Genomic DNA, 15,759 nt, shown 5'->3' on the forward strand with positions numbered 1-15,759 from the left:
TCTACTCCCCACTACACTGTACCCTCCACGAGGGTAGAGGTTTTTATCTGTCTCGATCACTACTCTATCCCCAGGATCTAGAATGTGTCTGGCATCTACTCGACTCCCAATAAATTCTTGTTTTATAAAAGAAGGATAAAACAGGGGCTCTGGTGTTGAGATGAAGACGAAGACTGCTGAAGGGAAGTGTGCCTGTGTGTGCCACTGCATGTGTGTGTGCTCATCCTAGAAACAGGTCTGCTGGCTGACCTCAAACACAAAAACAAGCGCAAACAGGTATCAGCTTTCCTCACTGGGGAGGCCGGTGTGGAGATGGGACTGTGCCAGGAGGGGATGGGTACCATGGGGAGGCAAGAAAAGGCAGAAAGGATGGGGCTGCAGTGTACTGGTATCTCAGCAGTGAGGAGAAGAGTGAAAAGGAGAAGCAAAGGGTGAACTACAGGGCAAGAGAGCAGAGAGACCTGAGTCTGTCCAGGAGGGAGCTGAGCTGCCCTAGAGAACCCAGACAGACAGAAGCCAGCAGAGAAGGCAGTGAGCTGGGGGAGGCAGGGAATAGGGGAGGAGAAACAGGAGTTTGAAAACCATTGTTTCCAAACCGGTTTGACCAGCTCCTGGGGAATCAGGGAGCCCTCTGAACAGGGGCCTGTGGGTGGCCTAGGGAATGGAGCTTTGATGAGGGACTGTCTCTTCGCCCCTCCACCTATCCTTGCAGCCCGTGGGATCCGGGTGACTTCTGCATGCCACCTGCACCTTCCACCTGCTCAATGGATTTTGAAGCTATGGACGGGGGACACATGCCCAGTCATGTGCGGCCCTCCCAGTGAGTGGACAGACCCCAGGCAAGCATGTAAGGCTCACGTTGGCTCAGCAGCCCAAGGCACTGCACTGGCCCACAGCATTCTTGGTAAGTGACATGCATTAGCACCCAACTTCCGCAGTGGGGGAAGCACACTGCAGATCTTAAAAACCAAGCAAGTGTTAACAAGTGCAATAAATACACCAGGAGCCATCAGAACTGACAATCATGTTTGAGATCCTGGGGGAGCAGCCATCAAATAATTGAAAGTTAACTGTCTTTTGGGAAGGAGGCGATTCTCATTCCCTGAACATTTTGAGGATCTCCATGACATTCAATAGAACAAAGACTTTGCATTCAACTCTCAGCACAAAAAGGGAGTTTCCATCCTTCCCCATCAAAACAACAATGAAAAAAAAAAAAAAGATTCTTTACATCATGGGCCTCAAGCCACCCTGATTAAGTCTCTTAAGTCAGAAAAGTCTTCTATCAAACGTCCATTGTTATTTCTAAGGAACACAGAATAGTTCCTGATGACAAAAACAGGAAAAAGACCAAACTTGGAGGTGAATGTGGCGGGACACCGCTGCCCCGTCTGTCCGACTGGGCTAAGCGTGTGGGCCTACAGAGCCCTGGAGCAGGGGTACCGGCACCAGCCCCACAGCCCGCCTGTCACACGCTCTGGCATGGGACCTGCTGACAGACAGCATCATGGCCATTAGTTCGCAAACAGACAGGCTTGGATCTTGCGCTGCCTTGAGTCTCTTCACATGGGAGATCTGGATTCTTAGCTGCGGAAGCTGATGTTTCCTTCACAGTTTCTGGTCTTCTACTCACTCAACGTTCAGTGGGCAGTCCTCTTTGTGGGTGTCATTTCCAGGAATGCCATCACCTCCAAGGGATGACAGACTACTCTTCTTCAAAACATGTCTTTAACTCTCAGCTGTACCTCAAAAACTAACTGCACCTTCTTTATAAGAGGTCTGTCTGGGAGTCCTAAGAACAGTCATGCCGTGGGCCACCAGCCCGGCTGGATGAGGGCAGGAGCGCAGGTGTCAACATCTCACAGGATCTTGCCTAAGCCCCATGTGAACTTGTGGCCAGGGTGACCCTCACGTCACAGCTGAGAAAACGAAGGCTCAGAATGGTAAGGACCTGTGTTTCTGCAGTGACTGGGAAGCAGGCGGGGCTCTACGGCCTGCGGATGGGGCAGGGCACCACGAGAGGCCGAGAGGCCATAGGGGAGGCTGGCGGGCCCTGCCGAGGTCAGGCCGGGCCAGGCGGGGTTCTGGAGCCAGGAAGCTCCTGTGGCCACAGCACCGGGAGGCACTGCTCTGGTCTGCCTCAGGACACTGATGTGTGTGCTCTTTCCATCTTTATTTCCAGTTTGTTCTGTGGATGAGTAAGCTCTCCTCTGGTCTCAAAACGTCAAGTCTGGCCTCTAGGTGTGCGTTGCTGGGGGAACTGGAATGTAAATAAGTCTGACTTCAACTTGAAAAATCTCTGCCCCTCCCACTTCTTTTTCCTTTGGGATCCTCAGAGAGAAAAGCAGAAGCAGATGGCTGTGTAGGTCCTCACTTCTGCACAAGGTGTCTGTAGATCATCTCTGGCCTGGGGCTCATGCTGAGGAGGGGCGCTGGGAAGGGTGGGGGGATGAGTTTTCTTTAGGGATGGCCCTGCCCACAGCGAGCGAGACACCTCCCGCCCTCCTGGTCTCTGCTCTGCGCACCAACAGCCACAGCAGTGCCACTTCCTCACTCCTTCTCCACCCGTGTCCCCTCTGCAGCACACAGCCATAACAGCCTTGCTGACGGTCTCTGAGCCGGCTGGATGCCCACACCCCAGTGCTCAGAGTGACAGGCCGGTCCTCCTGGAGCCTGCAGGGGCCATGCAGGCCTGGCACGGAAGAGGCAGTCCCCATACAGTCCTCATCCTTATGGTTCCCAGGGCCCATACTCATTTTTTATTGCTTCAGAAGGCCTCTTCAGCTCCACACAGACTTCCACAACGGCTCAGGGTCATCTCAAAAACATGTGTGGGTCAGACAGGGATGGCTCCCGCAGGCCCAGAAGTCACTTCACACACAAAGGTTGATACTAAAAATATCTTATTGAAGACAATCGTAGAAGAATGTGGTTCAGAGAGCCTTCTTTCCCACCATCCTGTGGGTTATTTGGGGCTTTCAGGTTACACTCCTCCAGCCTAAAGGTGTGAGCCTGAGGGTAGGCATCAGGCCCCCCCACAACCTCCCCCGGGGTGCTCTTGGATGGAGGGCATGCACATGGGAGCATCCATCGGTGGTGGCCCCTCAGCCTAGCATCACACCCTGTCTGCTTTTACCAGCGGCTTCCTGGACATCTCCAAGGACACTGTCACTCACCCGCATCGCTTGCTCATTTCTGTAGCAAGATGTTCGCTTGTGTTAATTATCTATAGTTTTCTTCAGCTCTAATCAAGGAGTGAATTGAAGTATTTTAGTGCCTTCATTAATTTAAAACCTTTCTCCTCTATATGGCTTGCTCATATTTCTCCTAGAATAAGTAAAAGATTCTTTTCAGTTACTCCTGTGAAGCGTTCTGCTCCTGCCCTTCTGGTTACCAGGGTCGCAGCAGCTCAGGTTAGCAAGTTGACTGTACCATTTGATGGATGTCTACAGAATGACTGCCATGTGCGGCCAGGTGGTGGAGGAGCCTGCCCCAGGAGCACCCACTCTGGGGAAGGCGGAGACAGCACAGGTGCATGTCAGGGTCTGCAGGGGATGCAATGGGGTCAGGGAAGAAAGCCACTGAAGTCCCCCTGTAGGAGGTGGCAGCTGAGCTGGGGAGGAGTGGCAGCTGAGCTAGGGAGGAGTGAGCCGATGCCAGCTTGCTGACGAAAGGCTGACTGAAGGTGCACATGCTCCGGGGGGAGAACAGGGAGCATTTGGGGAAATGTCGCAAAGCCATGGAGTGGCCAGCCTTTCACCCAGGACTTCCAGTCAACAGGCAGTCCCACTACCTTCGCCCCAACATCCTGGGCTTTCTCTGGCTCCCATGAAGCGACTCCCAGACCTCACAGGCAGCATACAAGCAGTCACATACTTCAGGAGGCTCTTGGATTTCCCCCAGGGATAAACTGTACCCCTCTGTCTGTGGAAGTTTCCTTCCCAGATGGTGAGCTACGCTCAGGTCTCTGAGCGAGGAGGGTCTCAGAGCCCACAGCTCTGCCTGCCCTTGGCCCACAGGCATGCAGACCCACAGGCACTGGGACAAACAGGGAGCAGCGTCCGGCTTGTGTTGGCTCACCTGATACCTGTGCATCCGCCCCTCCAGCAGGAGAGTCCTCAGCACAGCCTCCAAGAGACTGGGCCAAACTGGTGAGACCTTGGAGCTGGCTCAGTCCTCTCCCTTCTGCCTGCCCCTGTCTGGCTCTGAGACGCCTGCATTAAAGTGGAGGGGAGAATTTTAAGCTGGCTCAGTCCTCTCCCTTCTGCCTGCCCCTGTCTGGCTCTGAGACGCCTGCATTAAAGTGGAGGGGAGAATTTTAAGCCCCAGTCTGAGTGGGCCTAATCACAAGCGTACTGTAACGCTGTAGCACTTCCAGATGGGCCTTCCCTGACCTGACACTTGTTTCAGTCCCTGGGAGGCACGGTGGCTTATGCAGACAAACACAGCAAGCCCAATAGCCGGGGTGGACTTTGGGTGGCTTCGCAACACTAGAGAAGTTAACAGGAAGGGCACAGGCCCCACAGATCTGAAGACCAGCAGCCACCTCCATGCACTGCATGGGCAAACTGAGACCCCTTTTCTGTGTTTCAGGGCCACTGGGTCCCTGAAAGGCCGTGCCAGCAGACACCTTTCTATGCTAGGAGAAGGACACAAGACCTTCCTGCTACCTAAGGCAGAACTTAGGGGTCTGGTTTTTTAATCACGTGGGCTCGTGACCCGAGCATAGGACCTGACCTGTGGTGGTCAAACCCGCGTGCTATGAGGATTACAGAATGAGGGCCCCTGGGAGGGACTGTAGCACTGACTGACCTCAGCCCACACCGTGGGGTGCTCCCGAGGTCCTGGGGTCGTTCCCATGTGCACACTCCCCAGCTCCCTCCCTCTCCAGCTCCCTCCCTCCCCAGCTCCCTCCCAGCAGCACACTTGTTGCTGCAGCTGTTTTTTCAAAGGCAGCTCTTCTCACGTTCAGTCTCAAACTTTTGCACATGACTTGTGTTCGCTTTTGGAATAACAGTCTGATAAAGAGCAACCATGGTCCCCCCAGAGACCAGTCACCATACCCGTGGGACAGCTGACTTGTTGGAGCTAAGGAGGATGGGCAGGCTGGTGCCCTACTTGCTGGGCTGAGGTCAGCATCATCTTCTCCTCCCCGGGAATCAAATTAAAACATGTGATTTCAAAGGTTACACTCTCAAAATAGATCCTGTGGAATGCTGTATGGGGTGCCCCTGCCCCGGAGCTAGTTCCATAGCCACAGTGAGCTCACGTTTAACTCTCAACAGACAATCCGGGTCACACCAGTCATGACTCATCTGTTGCTCAGACATACTTGCCATCTTTTCAACGACGTTATCTGACTCATCAGTTTCCCTTCTGTTACTCAGATGAAAATCTCCACCCAAACAGGAACTCCGTGCTCTGTGGGGAGGCGGATGGGGAAGGGGGCAGGGGGCTGGGAACTACAGTGGCCTCCTCACCTTCCAGGGCAGAGTAGGGACAGGAGAAAGAGATCACTCCATACTTATACCAAATTAAAAAGCCTCCACGACACAGAAGGGTTGGGCGTGGCTGAGACCTCCAGTATACACTCACAGTACTCTTGGACTGTGTTCATAACCTTTGGGTCTCAAAGACAGAGCAGCCTTCTTGGTGGCTGATCTGATGTGTAAGAGCCGGAGGCTTTGGGCTGATACCAGAAGCCCTCTGCACCCTGGATGGGAAGGCATTGGCCATCAGAACAAGGAAAAAGTTACTGAAAGAGCCTGTGTGCCAGGCATTCTTGTGGGGGAGAGGGGCCCCAAAATGAAACACCTGGGCCTTGTCCTTTAAGAGCTTCCTGTGTCCTGCCCCTCATTTGGGCAACCACATTAGTGCCTCACAGTCTCCTGGGGATGCTGGTCTGCTTCCTCAGGGATGGGGTCCTGCATCCAGTTTTTCAAGAAGAGCAAAGTCCTTCCTTGTTCCTCCTTGCCCCCCGCCAGGTATGAGTGGAAGTCACTGGTGCTTATTAGGACACCAGGACAGAAGACAGCACCTTCTGTCCAATGATGGTGAAAAGTTGAATTTCAACCTAGAGACACCTAAACGTAGCTTACTAATTTATATTCCCTTCAGGAAGCTAGGTAAAAAATAGGTAAGTCTTGATTTCCTTTTGTTTCCTTGGTTGTGGGAATAACGCAGTCACAGCATGGGCAGATAAAGGGAGATGCTCAGGGATTTCCTATCTGCCAGAGCTTCTAGGAAACCTTCCAAAGCTTTGCAACTTGCTTTTTCAAATGGCATTTTTTGGGTTTGTTTGTGTTTTTCACTTGGAATACCTTCTGTTCTGCAAAAGGGCAGGTTCTAAGTGTCCTTTTGACCTGCACTGGGGCTGTGGGATGATCTACTTTGCCAAATTGTTTGCCAGAGTCATATTCTCCACCTCAAAACATTCATTCAAGTAACTGAGCTCATTGCCAAATAAAAGAGTAGAAGGAAGTCTAATTTCTCAGCACACTATTTAAATGAAGAATTTTTAAACAGCACGTAGCTCTTAAGAGCTGTGATTTAACAAGAGCAAATTTTCTAAACAAGATAAGCGTCTCGCTTCCTGGCACTGATTCATCTGGTTCTATTTGGGGATGACATGCAGCTGCAATGATATAAGTTGCCAGAACCATGGGGGTCGTGGCTGTGAAACACGGAGCTATGTCTGAGCACTGGGTAACTAGCCACTGCCCCGAGCTGACAAGACTGCCTGCCTCTCGGGCCCCCGCTGCCCCCACACCCCATCCTCCCAGCCCCCCGAGAACTTCCCCATGCTATGGCTGGTGAGCGTGCTGGCCAGTGTCTGCGCCCCTCAAAATCTGAATATCCCCCTTCTTATAAATGTCCCGGGGACAGTGACATTGAAAGAACCTGCTAGACTTTTGTTTTCCACACTCTCTTGTCAGCAGATTGCAGGATGCAACTAAACTGACTAGTTGACTAACTGACTAGTTGACTAACGGACCGGTTGACAACAAATCCGAAATCCTCCAGAAACCATCCGTGTACATGCTAGCAGAGGTGGGAGGGAGGAGCCAAAGGCACAGGACCCCGAAAACAGAAAGGGCAGCTCACACGTTGAGGGGCAGCTGGACTTTGGGTGCGGTGCCTTGCTGTTCAGCCGCTGGGGTGGGTCCGGGCGAGGAAGAGGAGTCCTGGAAACAGACAAGAGAGGACAGGAATGAGTTGACAGGAGGCTCCTGCACCAGGGAAGAGAAAGGCAAAGTCAGGCTGAAGCCCAGAGGCACCTATTCTCCCCTCACTGGCCTCAACTTCCAGCCTTCAGAACTCTCACGTCCCACATGTCTGGGTTTTTTGTTAATAACATACTTTTTTTTTTTCCCCAGCCCAGTGAAGGAGCTTGGTGGCTGCGAACACCAGTCCTGAACCAGCTTCCAAGTGCCCCCCAGGAATGGCTCAGAGAGTCACTCTTTGGGTTGGGGTCTGGATTGGGCAGCACTGCACCATGTGTCATGTGGGGACAACTGTTTTTATTCTTATAACTTAAATTAATTGCTCCTGCATTTGCCAAAGAACACCCAAACAAAGCATGATGATCTCGCTGAGGAGATTTTTGCACAGAGAATCCTGGAGACCCAGCTGCAAGGGGCAATGCTATCCCCAACCCCTCAACACCTGCCTTGCCTGTCCTGCCTCAGCCCTCCCCAAGCAGCACCCCTCTTCCTGGGGAGAGGTATTAGATGCCACAGTGAGCCAGGGGTCTCCTCCCTTCCTAGAGGGTCCCTTTTAGGCCCCCCCAACAAGGGACAAGAATTCTAGAGGGAACTGCATCCAGAGGAACGGGGAACCAGGCAGACCTAGAATAAGCCTCAGGAGCAGCCCATGCCTCAGAAGAGGCAGGTAGGGGAGTGGGCTGCGGGGGGCCTGCCCATTGCTCTGACTGGCAGAGATGGACATGACAGCAGGTGTAGTCCTCAGGTGGGTGAAGGTCACTAGAAGCAGAAATCACCAAGATGGAATGAGAGAGGCCCCAGCAGGTGCTCCGGGCCAGCAGGACCACTGTACAATGCAAGGGACCCTTTCTTGCTTGCGTGGAGGGCTGAGGGCCGCATTTCTCATGAACTCGCTTACCAGTTCTGACCTTGTTCAGCTGATAAGCTCTGTGTGCTAACGGCAGCATTGCCAGACAGTTAGCTTCCCTCCTCAGCAGACCAGGAAAGGTGCACAAACCACAGCATATCCACACCTCTGAGAAGCCAGAAAGTCTACCTCTTCTTCTTGTTTGGACAACGGGGTGCTAGCAGAATGAGAATGTGCATGCAGGAGTGTAACTTCCCTCACATCTCCCAGGCAACTCCAAGTCTCACAGGAGTCCCTCCTGTGAGAGATCACTTTGATTTTCAAAGGCAGCCCCTTCATGGATTGTGTCCCTACCGCTGACGCACAGGCACCATGTTTCCAGAGAGCTGTGTGGGAGCTAGGCTGAACAGAGAGCGACTTCTTGCTTGCTCGGCATACCAGCCGGAGGAGACAGACACCACTAAAGGCTCAGAACCATTTCCTTTCAGGAAAGCTGCCTGGGGAGCTCACCACAGCTGGCCAGACTCCACAGAGCTTCAGGCAGGGACCAGAGGCCCTCCACAGGTGTGGCCCCCCAGCTCCAGGTCCCCCCAGGTGTAGAGGACCCACAGCTCTCCTTGTATGGCCCTGGGAGAAAGGTCAGGGCCCTTCGTTCACTCCCTAGAGCGGGTGTGGGGCAGGGGTGGTGAGTTCATGGGAAACGCCCCTCTTGCCCCTCTATGCAGGCAGAACTGTGTGTGATGGGCAGCCAAGGTGTAGGGTTGCTATGGCCGGATGGAGCCTGTTCTCAGTGCTCACTAAACTCGGCTGACCACCTGTCAGGACCGGCTCAGGGCACAAATACAGCCTCTGGCCCCAGTATGGTGCTCATACCGGGGGACAAGCTTTGCACGTGTCATGATAGAGGCAGGGCCACAGGAACACACCACAGGGACGTCACGTGGGCGCTGGGGCCAGAGAGGGCCTCTGTGAGCGGCACGCAGGCCTGTGAGGTGTGGTGGCGAGGGTCGGGCAGGTGAAGGAGGAGCAGAGGCCTGCCAGGCAAAGGCTGGGAGAGGCAAGCTTGGCCTGCTTGAAAAACTGGGAAGAGGAAAGCCTGGAGGAGGGACAAGCGGGAAGCACCTAAGGATGGTGGAGCCAGTCTGTTCATGGATCCCTGGGCCAACATGAGGGTTCTGGTCTTTACCTTGAAGGCAAAGAGAGGCGATGAGAGAAAGGCTGAGGTGAGACCAGACCCATGTCTTACAGGGGCCCCACAATGTGGCAGAGCAATTGGCCTCAGGGACAGAAGGAAAACCTTGCTGGCGTCTCCAGGCCCAGGGAAGCAAGTGTTTCTTTCCAAGGGGAAGCCATCATCAGCCATGCTGACTGCTGCCCACAGGACAAGGAAACTGGAGGGTGGGAGGATCCCTTCAACATGGGGATGTAGGCACACCAGCATGCTTAGAGGGCTGGCGGTGGTAGCTGTGGGATGCTCCCTGCTCCTGGCTTCCCAGGACACACACATGACCTGGGTCTGGTAGGATTCATATTCTCTGCAGCTGAAACCAAGAGTCGGACCCTTAACCAACTGAGCCAACCAGGCGCTTCCTCTCATTTTAAAAAAGTTTTCCATCATTTTAGTATCAATAAGGGACTATGGTTTTCTGATACATTTTCTAAGTAATATAAAAAGAGTTAACAGGGCTTAATCACTTGAGGTCTGTTTTAAGAACACACTGGTTTACGGTGATTCCATGATTCCCTGGATTGCATTCCCTGGATGCCATCTATGTGGTGATGCCAGGAGTGGACAAGAGAGGACCCTGGGGGTGACCCTTCAGATTGACCATGGGTGACTGATGGCAGCAGCATGCAGGCAAAGGACAATCAGCTGAACCACTGAGGCACCTGGTCACTGGCTTAGGTGGAGCCCAAAGCCAGGACCCTGCTTTCACCAATGTCTCTCCTGTCCAAATAAACTCTCCTGAAACAGCCAACCAGTCCAAACCAGCCCCTCACATGCAAAGTACTGCTGACCCAGTGTGGGGATTGCTCTGAGTGGTGCTGTACCTGGAAGGCAGTCAGCCCGGGGCTCTACTCCCCAGGATCCTTGACCAGCCCAAGCCCGAATCCAGCAGGAAGCAACAATGCATGCAACCAGGAAAGACAGAGAAGAAGAGAAGATTGATTTCCATCTGCCAGGCAGTGGGGAGGCTGTCTGGGACTGTGCTTGTGGCATTCAGGCTCCAGACCCTATCTTTGTTGGCGTCTGCCAACTCCTGGGGACCAAACATAGGACGCTCCATGCGGCAGAGGCTCAGGAGGCTCAGGGAGGACTAGGGGGCTGCCCAGGTACATGGAGCCACCTGAGACATGGGTTAGCACCTCAATAAAGCCAGAGGGGAAGGGCCTTCTGACAGGTTTGCTGGAAACCTGGTCTCTAGTTGAAACTCGGTATGTCTAATGCTATAAAGCAAATATGTGGGATCGCACAGCAAACCAGTACTTGGAGCTACAATGGAGCAACCAAGAGAGATCACACTTGTGAAAATGGTTTTTCTCAAAGGTCAAGATGGAAAGTATCAAGGACTGATATGTAGCAGAGTGTGTGTTCCTGTCTCCCTCCTCTGTGCAATGCAATGCAGAGCCCAAGGGTACACGGTGTCCACTGAGTATTGACCATGCCCGTTGGGGCTTGGTTCTCAGGGTCCTAAAAATTGAATAGTGTGACTTTCTGATCAAGATGGGGTTTCCATCCATTCTACTCTGAATCAGATCTTCCTTTTTGTTACTATTGGTAGGAGCTGATGAGAAATGTTGCTGGGGCCAACGGGTGGATAGGGTGACCCCCACTGACTGCTGAGCTGTGGATGACTGAGGACCACATGCCCAGCGGAGCAGAACGTAACTGATGAGATCTTTTTTTTTTTTTTTTTTTAAGATTTTATTTATTTATTTGACAGACAGAGATCACAAGTAGGCAGAGAGGCAGTCAGAGAGAGAGGAAGGGAAGCAGGCTCCCCACTGAGCAGAGAGCCCGATGCGGGGCTTGATCCCAGGACCCTGGGATCATGACCTGAGCCGAAGGCAGAGGCTTAACCCACTGAGCCACCCAGGTGCCCCGTAACTGATGAGATCTTGGAGCCACTTGAGGAGCCCCAAGAGGCAGCCAGGCCACTGCTACCTGCTGGCAGGTATCACAGCAAGAATGGGCTCTCCTTTAAGTGATTTTGAGTAAAACTTCATGAGCACAGTGCATCCCACCAGGTTCCTCATCATCAGCATCCTCCCAAGGACTGGGAGGCACAGTGTTCAGTGGAGGCACTGCTACACCTATAATAAGTTGCTCCTTGAGCACACGGCACAAATGAAGTTGAGTTTGAGACTGATTTAGTGCAATACCAGGGGGTCCTGTGCCTCTTGCCCTCCAGCTCTGACCATGCCGGACTGGGCTTTCTGGGCCTCGGGACTGAAGCCTGGTTCCTCCTAGCCAAGAGCCGCATTGCTGATATTGCTTTGATTTTTAATGGCTTAATTTAAATGATTCTGGCCTTAAGAGATTAGTGAAGCCTTGGCAGGAGTGAGAGAAATCAGGCAGGGATAAAAATAAGGAAGGAGAAGCCGCTACAGCTGCTTTCAGATAAAAATAATTGGGAGAACAGCCCTCGAAAAGACATTCTCCCCATCTCAGAGGTCAGCAGGTGGACATCTCTGCTGTGACTTCAAAGCACAGCCCAGCCTTGCGTACCATGGAACCACGCCACTGCTCTGTCTCAAGGAAGGTCTACGGCTCTGATAAAACAAGTTCACGTCATATTCTTCTTGGGTGACTCTAGAAGGGACATGAGCTGGTGTTCAGCCCAAGCAGGTGAGTGCACCCCAGTCTGGGGATGCCAGCCAACACCACCAGGGACCTGGTAGTCCAGCAAGCCCTTTGGGCCTAATGTTAAAAAACCATAATCCATGACCTTTGGACAGGAGCCCCGTGTATATAGGGTCAGCCGGCTGGGGCACAGGTCAGACATGATGCCCCATCAGATGGAACTGACCACGGTGTGAGCAAAGAGCAGGACAGCATGCCAAGGGGCCCAGTGCTGTTGTTCCCTGGAGCCACACACACCCAGTGGCCCCCGAGGACACATACCTGTTGGGAGGCCGGGGCCAGGCAGAATATGTAATCCCATAAACAAAGTGCACTTCCCCCCTTCCCGGACTCCTTTTGCAGCTGATAAAAGACAGACCCACCGGGACTGCACGGGTGAGGAGCTCACACACCCCTGCAGCAGAGAGTCAGTAAAACCTGGACTGTTGCTTCTCATGGTGCCCTGTGCCCCGCACAGCTTCCTGTGGTTTCTGGCCTCTGCCACTTGGAAGCCCAGTGTCAGGTTCTGGCTGCTGTGCTGTGGCTGTGGATCCCTGATTCTAAATTGTCAGGTTGTTACCAGACACTCGAGGCCCAGAGCTGCATTTTAATGGGGCCCCTGAGCCGTACTGGAAAGCGGGCCACTTTATTTTCCTGTCGGGACGAAGAAGAGGGGAAAGGGGGGTCTGCAGTTGGCAGGCCATATGGGGGCTCCACGTCGCTTTCCTGGCCACACTGGCACAGAATAAGACCCTGAGAAAAACATCTCCACGTTTTAATTTTTAATATGAGTCCAGAAAACACTGTCATCACCCCAAGGAGCCATGAAATAAGCATGTTTTATTCATCACACGTTACCACTCGGGAACATGGAGTGTAAATCAGACTCTTAGGAATGTGCTTCCTAAAGAAAACTTTAGAATGAAACATTTATGGCCTGCTTCTCCTGCTTGGCTCCAAAAAGAGCTGCAAACAGCTTGCAGGGCCAGAGGGCCTGGGGTGCCTCCCCAGCTCTGGCCCAGGGGACTCGGGCTGGGGAGACCCAGCAGGGCCAGGCGGCGGGGGTAGGGGGAGCTGTGGCTGGGCTGGATGAGCTCACGCTGGCAGCTTGGGGTCAGAGGCTAAGGAGCCTGAACAAGATGGTTGGTCCCAGGAGAGAGAGCAGGACATGCTTTGTACACACATAACCTCTAATGCTCTCTTGCAGGCACTCGGGAAAGGTGTCTGGCTGCCCAGGATGGAGGCCTCCAGGAGGCCTCCCTTCACCTCAAATGCAGCCCCCTATTGTTCTCTCTGCAGGAGCTCTGATTCACTCACCAGCATCTGCCTCTAGCATCCAAGCTGCTGACTCCAGGCCTGGGGTTCAGGCCCCTCACTTCGTCTCCATGATCTGTTCAGGGGTCAATGGACTCACCTGCAGCTCCAATACGGCTACCCCCTGCTTTTGTGAATGAAGGTTTAATGGCACCCAACTATACTCATCCATTTGCTGCTTGCTCCCAAGGACAGAAGTAGCTGTGGCAGAGACCATATTGCCCACAAGTCCAAATACTTATTATCTGGCCCTTTCCTGGAAAAGAGTTTGCCAACCCCTGCTCTAGGTGGGGTAGGAGGAAATTCCAGCTTCTGCCTTCATCTTACTGGGCCAATATTAGGGATCAAAAAGCCACAGCTGTGCCAAAATATTCATAAGGCATCCCAGAACCTTCTTAAGGGAAAAGACCAAAAAAAAAAAAAAAAAAAAAAAAAAAAAGGTGGGCAGGATATGGGAGAATAGTATCCACAACATGGCTCCAGTTTAGCAAATGAAAATCAGCTTGCTTGATGGTCTTGAGCTAGGAAGGTGCTAAAGCTCCTGTAGACATAGCTCCTTTCTCTGTGTGTCTTTAAGACCCAAGACATCTTTATCTGGCTTTGCACAAAGTGAACATTAGTCATATCCTAATGACCTATCTGTTCTGCCTTCAAACAGAAGGTGCCTCCTATATAGGGAGAAGCTACAAGAGGGACAGGCTTTGAGAAACTCTTCTGTTCAACTCTAATTCAGTGTGTCTATCCATCCATCCATGCCTCTGCGAGCCCCTGCATAGAGGCTCTGTGCCAGGCACCAAGGGTGCAAAAGGGACAAACAGACCTGTGTTAGTGAAGCTCACAGGCTGTGGTGCCATTAAGAGCTGGTGGCTATCCCAGCCTGGCTTTGCAAGCTCAGGGTACAGGAGGAAGGCTGGTCAGGGGAGACCACAGGAGTCTCCTGCCCCTCACTGGGTCTAGACGATGCCTGGGGTGAGGTGTACTCTGGGAAGTGTCTGGGGCTGGATGGGGCGGTGGGTGAAACAGCTAGGAGATCAGGGAGGAGGTGGGAAGGTTCTGACCATGACCCTCCTGCTAAGAAACCATGTGCCTTTGTATCAGAGCCTTGAGGGGACATGGAAGACCCTGGAGGAAGTTGACCTCAGTGAGCCTTGGTGCCTGTTCTTTCCTCCTTTCATCTTGTTCCCTTCTAGAAGCAATGTCACCCTTCCTCCTCGACCTTCCATGCCCTTCCCTTGGGCTCATCTGTCATGCTTCCTACTTTCTAGCCTCCATGGCATGGATCTATGTTCTGGTCTCCTCGTGGGCTGGGTGGGTCCTAGAGGCTGGGGTCCATGACGAATCTCTCTTGGAACCTGGCATGGGCTGCTGCTGTAACAAAAGTTCACCAAACTTGACAGGATAGACTGAGGGAACCAGCAGCTCACCTGTATTCCTGGACCAGCACGTGCCTACCCAAAGCTCATGGGCACTCAGCAGGGACCTTCCCTTCTCTGTCCTTCCCTCACCCAACAACAGATGGCCTGAGGCACAGACAGAAACTGTGGCTTCAATTCCTGTCTTGTCAGAGCAGCAAGAGAAGCCTGGTTGGCACCTGAGACCACAGATGAAAAATCTGGCAGCTGACGAGAACAGCCAGGCCACGGTTCTCTGTCCCCACCTTGAAGGCACAGCTGTATGTCATGGACACAGCAATTTTCAGATTTGCAAAAGAAAGCTCTCCTCACACAAGGTCCTCAAGGATGGGATTTTTTAATTCATCCCATGTTCCCTTGTTACTGTTTTTTTTGATCCTTCGAAAGGCATGGAGTTCAATGTGTAACTTTCTGAAAATGTTAACAATAAGCATCAGTTCTCTGACCTGTGGGAGGGGGTGTGCCGGAGCTGGAGCTGGAGATAGGGGTGGGGGTGGGGGCCTCCAGGCTGATCAGGAAAGCAAATACCATCACTTCCTCCAGGCTGCCCCCAGCGCTGCCTTGGGACAGAGATGAGAGCCAGCCAGCAAGAGCAGCTGGCAGAGTGTCTCTCGCCTGCCTCTCTGATGGCAGGTGGGGTGACAGGGGCATCTTAAAGATGCCCTGGAAGCTTCCAAGTAGAGTTCTCCTAATTACTTCTCAGATGCAGGAAGGCACTTGAGGGGTGTTCCCTTTTGATGTTTTTCCTGCTCAATTTCAAACACTTCCCCGTCCATGGATTTCAAAGGGCCTTTTCCGAATCTCTGGGGTTTCTGTTTGCTTAAGAGAAGTTGATTTGTAAGCCATCCAGCTCCGACGCTGAGAAACACTCGGGGTCTGGGGAAGGCACCTGTTCCTGGCTGGACGGGGTAAGCCTGCATGGGGTCCTGGCCCTGCATGGACAGACAGAACCCGCTGGGGAGCCCTCCCCAGACATGGGGTGCTAGGCCATGTGTGCACCCACAGGCAGCCCCACAGCCACGAGTACCAGAATGCTGGCTTCAGGACTTCAAAGGGTCGGCCTTTCCCATTGTCACTATCTGCAGAGTTCTGCCTCTCAAGCTTCCCAGCCTCCGTGTA

The 15,759-nt window shown here is 52.9% G+C and overlaps 1 protein-coding gene across 2 annotated transcripts in view; it reads right to left on the reverse strand.

Annotated features, from left to right (window-relative positions):
* SH3RF3 (SH3 domain containing ring finger 3) overlaps positions 1-15,759 on the reverse strand; it is a 361,494-nt gene that overhangs the window by 77,507 nt on the left and 268,228 nt on the right. For both annotated transcript variants that reach the window (XM_059134271.1, XM_059134270.1), the window contains exon 5: positions 7,105-7,184. In XM_059134271.1, the coding sequence (XP_058990254.1) occupies positions 7,105-7,184 (80 nt within the window). The remainder of the gene's footprint in view (positions 1-7,104; positions 7,185-15,759) is intronic.

This window comes from Mustela lutreola, chromosome 9, assembly GCF_030435805.1.
Source record: "Mustela lutreola isolate mMusLut2 chromosome 9, mMusLut2.pri, whole genome shotgun sequence".
NCBI lineage: Eukaryota > Metazoa > Chordata > Mammalia > Carnivora > Mustelidae > Mustela > Mustela lutreola.